Source organism: Tachypleus tridentatus, chromosome 1 (assembly GCF_004210375.1).
Source record: "Tachypleus tridentatus isolate NWPU-2018 chromosome 1, ASM421037v1, whole genome shotgun sequence".
Taxonomy (NCBI): Eukaryota; Metazoa; Arthropoda; class Merostomata; order Xiphosura; family Limulidae; genus Tachypleus; species Tachypleus tridentatus.
In genome coordinates, this window is record NC_134825.1 from 150,635,432 (window position 1) to 150,648,916 (window position 13,485).

Below are 13,485 nucleotides of genomic sequence, written 5' to 3' on the forward strand. Positions count from 1 at the left end.
AACTGTTAGAATTGTGAAAAGGGGATGTGGCAGGAGGGCTTCAATTTTCTATACGATAGCTCTGTAACCAAACAGAGTTGAATACTAATAAATGTGGTTTATCTGATGAATACTAATAAATGTGGTTTATCTGAGCATGACAATGTAATAGAAAGTAATTTGTTGTGATGACGAGAAAACCCACTTGTAGAGAAAATTTGTTTGGTTATCGAAGAAGGTTGAAATGTTGTTTCCTCCTCTACTAGCACTTTCTCGACCCATACCAGCCATTTTGAATATATGAGAAAGTAATTTACTTTTGATTTTATACTTTTTCAAAGGGTGGTGGATGCAATAAAGATGGTGGTATGCTAGGAGCAAATGTGTCGCACTAGGGGAAATTCAGGATTTTTTAAAGTATTGCCTTTAAAAATTAAGAACTTGTAGTATTAAGATATGATTATTAGATAAGATTTTACTATATTTTAATTGGAATAACAGAAGAGTAGTTTAATAAAGTTTTAAATATGACACACACACTTTTTCATATACAGAGAAAAATACCATTAAGAAAAAAAGTTAACATAATGAACTGAAAGTTTTGTGAATCACAGTTGTGATAAGGCATTTCTGTAAATTTGTTTTAATGTGAAATAATGAAAATAAATTAAACATTCTAAATTGCAAAGAAAAATTATTCTTTGTTACTAAATAGTGTGTGAACTATAAGGTTTTCATGGTCATGCAATTTGTATAGTATTGTTTCCTGATACTAATCTATATTCTGAAATATAATTTGTCAGTAATAATATTCATAAATGGTATTAAAAAATTACCTTTTTTTTTAAGTTGAGTTTCCATTGTCAATTTTCAGGCTATTGAAGAATTGGACAAAATTGAGGTATCTGTGGAGCCAGTAAGTAATCATATAGTGATTCCTTTTTTTTGTAGTGGTACACTGTCTTAAAGAGAATAGTTTTATGTATATCTTCAAAGTGTTTTTATAAATGAAATCCTGAATGTTATTTCAAAATACCCAATTATTTATTTAGTTGAAAATATAAGACATTTGATAGCTTGAGAAGCATGAATTGTCATGACTTACAATATTCTCTGACATTATCTCCTAAACTAAATATATGAAATGTTCTGTAATATCATGTGACATTTACAAAACTTTGTAGACTTTAAACAACTTAATTCACTTAATGCATTTACAAGACAACATACTTGGAAAAAAACAAAATTTAACAACTCTCAAGTCTTATGCTGTCATCTCTCAAAGTGGGAAAACAAAGATTTCATGATATATACCATATTTTGTTCAAAGTTGTCATGATGATGAATCCAGAGATTTTTATTAAATGCCTTAAGTGTGATGGTTTCTCTTGTGTTTAAATAGGGTTCTCAGCGATCTTCGTTTGCTGAACCAGAGGTGGATTTTGAAGATTTAAGGAAAGAAGTAGAAGAAAGAAAGCTGTTAGAGCTTGTAGGTTCAGCTTTAGTTTGATGATACTACAATAAAGATGTTTAAAAACTATATTGTTCTTAAGTTTTTTTTTAAATTAACAAATAAAATTTGTTATAAATGCAAAAACCCAGTTGTGATGTTGTGGAACTAGTTTTAGTACACTGAATTATTGAAGACAAAGAGTTTAATCAACATTTGTTAATCAGTAGTTTGAGAAAACTGTCCTGTTTATAATAATCTGATTAGTTTCTTAAGAATGAATAAAAAAGTTGTATGATTTAACTTTCTATTTGGATTTTTATGCAGGAAGATAAACTTCGAAAAGAGTTCAAAACTAAGCAGTGCAAATCTGATTCAAAATCTTGCCCTGGAAGTTTGACCAGAAAAGGAAAAATTCCTGTTAGAAAAGGTACTTCACCTGGTATTTACTAATGTAAAAATAACTTAAGGGGTGTGAATTATCTCTGTGGAAAAATGTTTGATTCTGGAGTGGGTTACGCAGCTTTGAATCCACGTGCGTGTGTGTTATAAGGGTGACAGCCAACCTTTTTACATTGGTGGTAGTGTACTACTGGCTTGTAGTCTTCCTTCTAATTAGTATTTCAAGACTACAATAGTACATTACTTTACTACAATGAACCGTTATTAAAAATATGTTAAGTTATCAAACTGAAAGAGCATAAGATATTCTTTTTTTCAAATTTTCTTTTAGTAAAGCAGTTAAGAATTTTATTTATGAAAGTGTCATTCAGAGACAATGTAAGCCTTATGATAAGTTTGTATGTGGTATGATGAAATCAAATAGCTGGAACTGCTTTATTTATAACATTTCAGACAGAAGGCCACAATTTCAAATTTTGTATACATAATATAATTTTTATAGAGAACTTTTTAATACTGATGTTTTCTATCCAAAAACACTAGCAATTTGAGTAAACTATTAGTTGTGCTGTGATTTATCAAATATGGCTTGTTACACTTTACTGAATAACTCAGTGATGTTACTTCTTATACAGGCGAATCTCTACAACAATGATAAAAGTTGCAGTACTTATTTTTTTTTCTCAGTATCTGAATCAATACTAACAATGTAAAATAAATTATATAGTTAGCAGTATGTTATTTCAACAGAATTTTTTATCCCCAGAAATATTAACACATCTGATATAAATGGAGGATATCTAGTAATTAAAACTTAATAAAAGTTGTTCTACATATTTACAGTTTATGAAATTTAATCCTCTGATGATCGTGTTTCCCCTTTATGAAGTTACATTCAGAATTTTGACACACCAATTTTACAGTTATAGAAGGATAATAGTTACTTTTGCATTTATTTGTTTAGATAAGCCTGCATCAAGAAGTTCAAATATTAGAGAAGAAAATGAAAATCAACCACTAAGGTCTTGCAGATCACTTTCACCTCTAAGAGCTACTGTTTCTGCTCCTTCTAGCCCAATAGCAGCCAGAGCAAAGAGAAGTATGCACTTCAGATGGTCTATTTTTAATATATTCAATAGATAATACAATATATTATTTATTATCATTAATTTACTTTTTGTTTTTATTTCTGGAAGATGGCAGAATCTCTCAGGTGCTTAATAAATGTAATACTTAGATGTGACTTGTCAAATGTTGTGTTTTGTATAGTCAGTTTTCAGTATCAGTTGGTGTTGTAAAGATTTGTGTAATATAATTTTTGTACATTATTTGTTATTCTTCAAAGAACACGAGTTTTTCATTGTCTGTTCTTCAATGCATTTACGAGTTAAATGTGGCTTATATAAACAATGGTTCATCAGTTAACACTTGATAGAATTTACTTTACATTTATATGGTTAATGAAATTACACTAATTCTTTGATAACCATGTACTCTTGAAACTCCTTTCTGCATGTATTTTGAGGTTTTACGGAGTTACATTCAAAATTTATTCAAACAACATTACTATAATTCTATTTTAATGATATTAGCATTATCATGTAGGCTATAATTCAGTTCTGTATTATATAAATTTGAATTCCTTTATTTGAAAAGAAACCTTCAAAATTACTTAAACTTCAGGTTTTACTTTTACATTTTAGCTAATAAGCTGTTCATTTTTGTCTTAAAATTCATATATTTCAGAGGTTTAATTACTGTTTTTTAATATAACCCAAACTTTGCCTTAATTCACAATGCTTATGTTATTATGCAAGAGCAAAAACATTTTGGTGAAGACTAAATTATCTGCTAATGGTACTGTAAAATGCTCTGTGGTACCTGTTGATATGTGTTAAGATAAACGATGAATGGGTAAACCATAAATGAAAAGGTAAAGACATGAAATCATGAATATAACCCCCAAAGAAAATATTTTTAAATTACTTGAAGAATTAAAATGCATGTACATATTTTTATTTCTTAATTATGAACACTATTCCACTTTATGTTGACTGTAATATATCTCCAGCTACTGATATGGTAGAGAAAATATAAAGAGTTATAATTATTTACCTTATGTTCTGGAGGTTATTAAAATAAAATTGGTAAACTGTAAGATAAAATAATTTTTGTACTTAACATGAAAGTCAGAGTACAAATAAGTACAACAAATAATGAGTATTTAGTACAAAAGAATAAAATTTAGTATTTTATTTTTTGAAACTGTGTGTCTTTTGGGAAGTTTCTGTCAGGTTTCAAATAATTTCATCCATTAGTTTCATTTTTGGAACATAGTATGAGAAGCTTTACATTACATCCCAATAATGTAAGGATGTGATAGCTGAAGGTTTAATGTGGAAGGTGGCACTGATGTCATGTTCTTAACATCAGAGTATTGATAAGGTCTTGAGGGTGTTATTGACCATTCCTCTAAAAGAAATGTTTAAAGGAATTTTTATAACCTGGAGTTCCATAATGAGATGTTATGCCTGCTGGAATTGAAGACTAGTGGGCATACAAGTCAATCCATTATCAAAACTTATTCCTTTTCACATTATAAACATTATATTTCTATATGAAAATGAGCTTGGACCTTGTTCTAGATTCTTACCAATTGAATATCTATGTGCCTGTTATTTGGCTGTAGTGTAAAATGCTGTTAATCAAATTAAGGGTATTACTTTAAATCTTATTAATACACTTTTCATTTCTTTGTATTTTTGCAAGCAAACTGTTTTATATCTTGTTGTGACCAGAATGTACTTCATTGAGTGTTACTTATGACAAGATCTAGTGAAGTTTGTTTTTAATCCATTTACACACTGACATCTGTGAACTTCTAAATCTTTCTTAAAACAGGTACCTTATGACCAGACAGTTCACAATCAACAGACAGCATTTACCTGCTTGTTTTTGGTTTTTTTTGTATGTCTGTACAAGTGGTTTAGAAATTGCTTCATGATCTGTTAATGACACTTGATGTGTAGCTAAGTCACCAAAGTGGCTGTCCACTTTATAGTTCGTTTGACTTGGACGTATGAGAATAGATTGATTGCTATAACAAGTGGTCCATTTCTTCAAGTGTTTAAGTGTACTCAGTTGTCCATCATATTATATTTTTAGCAGATATAATTTGCAAGTTAGGTGAAGTTTTTAATGCAGTCTGCCATATTCTTCTAAGAGGTTAAGTAGATGATCCAGTTTGTAATTCTTCTGTAGATCAATTAAATGATCCATTCTGTTGTGATTTTCAACAGATTAAGTGATCCATCCTATCAGGCTCTTAAAGAAATCAGAGATGATTCACCCTGTCAGGTTTTTTTCAGATCAAACAGTTGGTCCAGTCTATCAAGATTTTTAATGGAGAAATGGGCAAGCCATCTTTTTAGATTCTAAACAAAAGTAGGTTATTTGGTTTGTTAGCTCTATAACAGTTAAGCAGGTATTTCAGATTGTCAGGAGTAGACATTCCACAGCATGTGTGATTTTTAATGACACACATTTAGTTCACTCTGTCAGTTATTATTCATCTACTTAGAAATCCAGTTTTTTATCTTGTTTCTTTTAAAGTTTTCTGATTTATTTATTTTTTTCTGTTAATTAAACATAATAAATGGGGAAAAAAATTCAAGAAAAAAAACAATTATGTGGTGATTGTTTTATTGTCATTTTAACATTGTATGTACCAACTTGAAGAGAGAACTTACAAGGTGAAATATCACAATACATATAAGATTTTATTTACCCACAATCATTCCAGCTCTTTAAAGAACTCTATCAGCTGTGTGGCTAAGATGCATATTAACAATGTTGTATTTGCATAATAATTAGTTAAGTAGATTCACAGTTTTGTAAAACATAAGGATGTTAGTAAAGAAAATAGTTATACATATATAACTGTAGATAGTATAAAGGGTAATAAAAGAAACAATAATTGTTTCAAATAAGTAACAGTGTCCTTTAATGTGTCAAACAATAGTCTATTGAACTTCACAAATTTCAAATTATATGTCAGTTAGACTGTTTGCGAGTAGGACTTAGAAGCCCCATGTGGAGATAATTATCACTTGTCTTGTGTCTCTTTTGTTTCCATTTTCTGGACCTGTGTTTCTTAGTTTTATTGGAATGACTTCTTGCTTTACCTTAAATTCTCAATCAAATATTGTGGTGTTTTCCTAAACTGTATCTCTGGTAGATATCATTCTGCATTTCATGATGTTTAATGGTGACTGGGTATCTAAGGTGGCTATTAGTCATTGGTGTTTCTGAAGTCTAACCTTTAATGGTAATCTTATCTTTCTAACATTATTTGCCACATTTACACAACTCCACGTACAATATGTTTATACTCAGACTAGTACGAGATTTCTTTACTTTTGTTAAAATCTGTTTAAATGTTTTTTCTGTTTTTAAGTGCATCCCACATTTTGTGTCTGTCACAAATACGATAAATATTTGGAAGAAATCCCTAGTAGATATGGTACAATGGTTGAGATAGGTTTTTTTTCAGTTTTGGATTTTTGTGAATACTAAATTGTTTTTTTTTTTGATAGGTGTTGATTTATTTTTGTAAGGAAAACTGTTCCATGAAATAAAAGCTATGGAATCATTGTATTGTTGATAAAATAAGAACATCTTTGAATCAAAACTAAATGCATTTATCTGCTGCTTTTCTTTTATAGCAGTGACATTAAAGTCTGATATTCATCACAAAAGAAAGTCATCAGGCTATGAAGTGTGTAATCTAGTTTCTAAAGAATCAAATCTGGCAGCTGAGAAAGATGTCAAAGTACAAAACAACTCATCAAAAGGAAGCAGTCCTAACTCCTCCAACACAGGCAAGGTAAAGGGAGTGGGTCAAGTCCGAGCATACCCACGCACCCCTGTCCCAAGCAGAAAGGCTGTTGCTTCAGCTGTTAACAAGTGAGAATATTAAATATATATTTTTTTAGAAATTATTTCACTACTTTTTTAACATTAGATGTCCATTACAAATTTAAAACATTTGTTTTCAGAAGTCAGACTGGAACAAGAATTCCAACTCCACATCATCTTGGGTTGGTCAAAACTGCAGCAGGTGACCGTTGTCCTTCTCCATTGCCATCTCCCACTGGTCAGCCAGGAACACTAGACAAACTCTTACCATCCCTTCTTCATCCCATTGATCAGCTAGGAGCATGGGATACATTCTGCTCACTTCCTCAAGCCACTGAACTGCTTCCAACACCAGTATTGGCAAAAAGTTCTTTTCCTTATGGTGCAGCTGTGAGAAATAATGTTATTAGCCAAGGAACAAAACCTTTCTTAAGTGTTTCATCTGAATGCTTAGCTGAGAAAAGTAGTGTTTCTAACTTGGTTAAGAGTCCTTCATCTGACAGTATAAGTAGAACTATTTCCACCAGTTTGTGCGGGAACACTTCATCTAAACAGCAAAGTATAGGCAAGAAGAAAAGTTTGTCAGCTGTATCTTATCCTGAAGACGTTTCAGCCAACTCACTAGGTTTGTTTATAAGTCATATTATCAATACTAAATGTGATCTGTAGAAAACATCATAACAGTAGTAACTAAAATGGTAAAAGGCATTAATAGAAGACAGTTTATGGACAAAATAATGAAAGACGACCATCAGTAAATAACACTTTCAATCTAAAGTTGGTTAGTAATTCTTCCAGTGGTAAGGTAAACTTTATTAATGTTATTTCTAAATATTATCTGAAAATTTAAAGTAATAAAGTGAAAAGTACAAATTAAACTTAAATAATAGCTTGTAAATGAAAACAGTTGAAGTTTAAAGATACTTGTAGATGTTAAATATAAGCAGTGTAAGGTGGGTTTTGAGCTGAAAAAATGCCAAAATTAAAGCAAAAACAATTAGATAAAGATAATGATTCTGTTTTTTTACAACAGAGTTACCCAAGAGACCCGTTACACCACATCTTTACTCAGCAACTTTTCTATCTGGTAGCAAAATACCAACCCCAAAGTCAACTTTGAAGTAAGTGGCATTTTGAGGTCATATATCTTTAATAAAGTTAGTTTAGTTTATTCATAAGTTGTAAATGTTTCAAGTAATTTTTAGCTATTTAGAATTTTTTCTATATTAAAATTGTATTTGTGTTTTTATTCATTGTAAATGTTTGAGTTGCAATGGTGTGATCCTCAACTTGTAAAACAAAGATCAAATTAACATGGTCTTTGCTGTTAATTTAATTCTACCACTACCATGAGCATGACATACCATCCCCACATTTCAGATTTCTACCATGAGTTTCTAATTTTGTATTTCCTTTCAAATTTCTCAGTTTCAGGAGTTTGAGATAAATACTGGAATATTAAAAAGTCCTTTTTTTTTTTGGTAAGTTTTACAGTGAAACTGTAGTGTTTTGTAGTCTTGTCAAGGTTTTTTAAACTAATGTAACACAACAGTACCTTATGGTATAGCAACTTAAAATTGAGCTTCACAGAATAAAACATTAACTACCTGTGTCAAAGTTAAAAAATTAAGCATTGTGTTAACTACTGTGATGCATTTGCACCTTATTTGAGCTGTTATATTTTTCTGACTTTCTTTTAATTAGTACAATCTGTATTCCTTTTTCATTGTAAAAATTATAGTTTCTAAATCGCTTAAATATTTCACTTGTAGTACATCTTTGAGGTAATTGGTAAACCTACACCTCATTTTGAGTTAACTTTTATGACATGTAGCTTACTTAAGTTCACCTGCTGTTGAACTTTAGTTACAATAGCTTTAACTTGCACCAACTAGTGTCATAAATTGATCACTTTTATATTCTCTTTTTGTGCTTGGTTTATCGCAATGGCTCTCATTTATTTTAACTGTTTTACTGTAACTTGTAGCTCAATGTATATTTTTACATATTTGATTTGACTCTAATAATTGAATAAATATTTTCTAGGCACAAGTCCTTCACTGGCAGCTCATGATCATGTTGATGTCACACTGTGTAAAAATTAACTATCAGGCTTCTCACTTTAGCCATTCTGCTGGTGGTGTACGTAAATGTGTATATATAATCATTGAGTGGTGTTGTGATGAGTTAAGATTTATCTGTAACCTTGTGGTATTTTAATTTTCCTATGATGTATTTGTTACAGAGAGAAAACATGCTTGTTTTTAAATTGTACAATGAATTTTGTAGGACTAAATGTAAAGATGTGTTGGAGAAGATGGATGGAACAATTTTGTAAAAGTTGTAGAGCATCATCTATATATTTGTATTTGCATTAAAACCTATTGTTCGTTTTGCTATTTCCATTACATATCACCTAAATTTTGTGTTATGTAATTGGTTTTGGTGACATATTTCATATGTCTGCACAAAACCTTAATGTAATGTTGCTCATTGTTTGGACAAAATGAGGTTTTACTATGTGGTAATTTTCGTGTTCATACTAACAGTAAGTTGTTAAGGTTGCCATTAGGATGTATGGCTTTAATTTACCTGTCTCATGTATTACTCATCCATTTTGTGAAAAAATTTAAAGCAAACATTTCTCTAATAATTTTATAATTTACTAGGATGATAAATATGTTCATTTATTAATAGTTTTAACTATTTTACATAATTGTTTTAATGAAACTGTATTAGTAGTTTTCTAGAAGATCAACAGATTTAAACATTGTTTCTAAAGGCATTATCATAATTTAGCTTTGTGATAAAAGTTAGATATTCTATCAAAACTGTTTTATTTTCTTATCATTAATTTTGTTTAGAATTAGTAGTTTTATATGTATGGGTAATTTGTTTATAGTATCCAGTTGAATGTGTGTGTGTAAAGATTAAAGGTAAGTATGTTTGAAGAAATGGTAGGTTTTGTTAGTTGGCCAAAGTTTAACCAAGAAGGATATGTTTAAAGATGTCGGTTGGTTGGTTGGTATTAGGTATAACTACCTAAGTCTGTAATATTCAAGGATACATTTTTACATAAAATGTTTGTGATACATTTTTCTAAGATTGAGTCTTTTAAAAGTTGAACTTCTTAAGAAGTAGTGGTATTAAATAGTAGATGGTGAAGGTTTAAGTGAAGATTTCTGTTTTTTTACTGTATCTAATATACTTGGTAAAGATTAGCTATGACTAATAGTATTGTATATAAGACAAAATTAATTGGACTCAAAGCTAGTCTTCTCTCTGTGTCACATAAATTATAACTTTTACTAGAAAGTCAAATACTAAATACATAAGATGTATATGCTATGTCATTCAAATATATTTTACATAACTTTCTTTGTTTGGATATTGTTAATATTACTTGTTTTTAACATTTAGACTCTTCCTGTCACAGAAAACATAACTAAATACTCCCTGTCTCTAAATACTCTGTGTTTTGCTTTGTATCTTACAAAGGCATTGGGTGTTTTGTGACTCAAAGTACTAATGAGACTTTATATGTGTAAAATATGGTTGGTTTGGGTTGAGAAACTTTCTCAACCCAAACCGGCTGTTTTTACGTATATATTTCTCTACAAGTGGGTTTTCTTGTCATCACTGATTACTAATAAGACTTTATTATACCTATATATAAATTTCATGTCCAACAAGGGGACCTGTTGGTCCATCCTCTGAATTAAACTGTAAAAATAAAACATTCAGACTTAGCCCTTATCATTTGAATATACATCTTCCCTCAGATTAATTGCATACACCACATATGAAGGCAACCTATTCCACTCTGTAAGAAAAATATAAAACTTAATTAAAGATGATGCATGACCTGCCAAAATGTAATTTGTCCCCTAGTTTCTACCATTCCACCATCAAGAATGGAAACAATTATTTAAACCTGTCATTGTATAATCTTTTCATCCAAGGTATCATCCTAGGACCCCTCTTCTAACCCTTTCCAACAATTCATTATCATTTCTAATGTATTAAAACATTTAAAACCAACAACTGCAAAGCATGTGACCCCATAACATTGACTTAATGAATACTACTGTTTACCTCTTCTATGAAACAAGTGTATTATGAAAGAGTATACTAAAAGCTGTCAATTTTTAATGTTTTGGAAATTGTAAAATGATTAGAGAAGTAATAAGGAAGAGAAATTATTAGTTTTTTGATATAGTAGTCCACTATCTGAGAATAAACATTTAAATTCAGAAACTCATAAACAACTGCTTGCCTTTGAAGGGTGGTCATCAGGAAAAATATTAAGCAGTTTGATCATTTTTTTTACTTCTGCAGTCACTTTATATTGATTTATGGTGTTATCTTTTTTATCAAAATGGCTAATCATGTTTGCAGTAGTAACTTTAATTCTTAAATTCTTACTTTTGATCTAAAACCTATCATATCTAGCCTTCTGAAAATACATATTTAAATGAATATGGAATAGTCTTGTGAGAATATTGAAGGTGGCACTATTGTTTGAAATTAGGAATTTTTCTTTAAAAAAAACAAAACTGAAACCTGTTGGGATTTGAACCTCTGACTGCTGCTTCTGTAGTTAACTGAATTATAAAACCAGTGTTACATGCCTGTGTTCACTTCAGTGATTATGAGGGACAGAATTTGGCAAGACTCTTGATCTTTGCCAGTCACCATGTAATATTAATTTGTTTATTATCAGTTTTCTTCAGTGTAATTAGCTGAAGAATCTGAAAAAATTAGCAAAATTACAAAGTAATCTTGTTCTGATCAGTTTTCACAACTTCCGAAAAATTGTTGAATAATTATGCTTATTTCAACAAGTCACTCTAGCCTTTTAGTGATGTTAATACAGGCAAGTCAATAGACATGCAAGTTGTTCTTATAATAAAATATTATATAATGATAAACTTGTGTGAAAGAAATCATGGCCAAATACTGTACATAAAGTTCATTTTGTTAACAGATGTGTACAAAAACATTTACTTTTTAGATTTCAAAAATGTATTTTTGATCCAGTTCTTGTTTGTTGTAAACATTGATTGAATTACCTGAAGATTATTTTTTCACCAGTTTTATGCATTTAAAACTATTCACTAAATGTAAGTTTTTAGGAAGATGAAGATGAAACTAATTTTAAAATTAAAATTAAGTCTTCCAGTGTTCATGATTGTTGTTTTATAAACAGAAGACAGAAGTATTACTTTTATTTTGTGACTTTAAGTGAAACAGCTTTAATTGTTTTAAGGGTGTTACCTAAGTCATGTGTGCTGTGAAAGTTGTATGTAAAAACAAATGATTTTAAAAATCATGTATTAAAGAAACAAAGTACAATGTTAATATGTAATAAAGTTGTAAAAGTTAGACCTTTCTTTTTGGAATGTTGCATCTTTTAATTAATAAAAGGTATTAGTAAAGAAGCAACAAAATTCAAAACGTATCCTAACTAATATTTTATATAATTAAATTTTGTTTGAATCCTCATTAGGAGTTTCTAAAAGGTATCTCGTTAACTTTTTTCTAACATAAGCTGTTAAATAAAACTCGAAGAGAGGTAGCAAAGAGTTCACAATTTTTTTGAGATAGTAACAGTATTACAAAACTTTTCTGTACATGAAATATTTTGTTGATAATGAAAGTTACTTATTAACTATTGAAGAATCCCTAGAATTCATTGAGTTCCTACTAAATTGTTAAATTTTATTAGAATATGTGTGGACGGGGGAGGACTCATTTTGACTTTTAAGAGTTCAGTGTATACAATAATCCCACAATGAGCAAGTGAAACACCACACCCATAACTTCAACAAAAACTTGTAACGTGATAATACAGTGTACAAATTCATCTTCAGGTCTGGAATGATTCTTTCCAAAGTTCTTACCATGTGAAAAATGTTTCACTTGAAGAAAATTTAAACTGTAAATGTTAATTATGAGCATTTGTTTACTATAGCGAGAAAGTTCTGGTGGTTTGGCATGTAAGTTAGTTTTCTTCAATTGATGTAAAATTAATTTGCTCTTTTTGTGGTTATTGGTTACACAACTTGTGACAGCCTTGTACTCTGTTTTCAGCAGTGCTGTTGGTTTTATTACAAATGGTGCTCTTTGATATGAAGGATATGGTAATGTTCAAGATGCCGTTAATTATATTTTGTACTTAACATATGGAAATATGTGATTGTAATGGAAGAGTATTTTACATTTTACAACATTGTAAAGTATGTAATGTAAATTTAACTTTAATATTATGTTACGATATTCTCCTAATTAAACAAGTTCTTTAATTCGTTACTGTGAAATGAGTTTTAACTGTTTAGTTGTGTGTATCCTTAACTTAAAGAAGTGTTTACAGATTCAAAGAAATGTTTTAGCACATTGTACAGCATTACCTTTAACCTTCACATTTCCCTCGTCCAAGCTGACCAGATGTGCCAATCTCACTATTACCTTACTTAATTCGTAACTTTGTTTTATATAATAAATAAAGATATTTATATACATTCAAGTGTGTATTTGTTCTGTTTGTTACGTTCTTGCATTAAAAAGCCGGACATGGCCTGGTAGTTAAGGCACTCGAATCGTAATCTGAGTGGTGCGGGTTCGAATCCCGTCACACCAAACATGCTCGCCCTTTCAGCCATGAGGGTGTTGTAATGTAACGGTCAATCCCATTATTCGTTGGTAAGTAGCCCAAAAGTTGGCGGTGGATAGCGATG

General features: G+C 30.0%; 1 protein-coding gene across 3 annotated transcripts in view; it reads left to right on the plus strand.

The window, feature by feature from the left end:
- The window catches only part of LOC143226989 (serine/threonine-protein phosphatase 4 regulatory subunit 4-like), a 52,073-nt gene extending 38,799 nt beyond the window's left edge, over positions 1-13,274 (plus strand). For 2 of the 3 annotated variants that reach the window (XM_076458540.1, XM_076458547.1), the window contains 8 exons: positions 854-895; positions 1,382-1,468; positions 1,757-1,859; positions 2,796-2,930; positions 6,556-6,796; positions 6,889-7,373; positions 7,782-7,869; positions 8,795-13,274. In XM_076458540.1, coding sequence (XP_076314655.1) covers positions 854-895; positions 1,382-1,468; positions 1,757-1,859; positions 2,796-2,930; positions 6,556-6,796; positions 6,889-7,373; positions 7,782-7,869; positions 8,795-8,822 — 1,209 coding nt within the window. In that variant the 3' untranslated portion in view covers positions 8,823-13,274. Of the gene's footprint in view, positions 1-853; positions 896-1,381; positions 1,469-1,756; positions 1,860-2,795; positions 2,931-5,199; positions 5,268-6,555; positions 6,797-6,888; positions 7,374-7,781; positions 7,870-8,794 lie in introns of those variants that run through there. The other variant, XM_076458555.1, reaches the window with a different exon arrangement.
- The last annotated feature ends 211 nt before the right edge of the window (positions 13,275-13,485 follow it).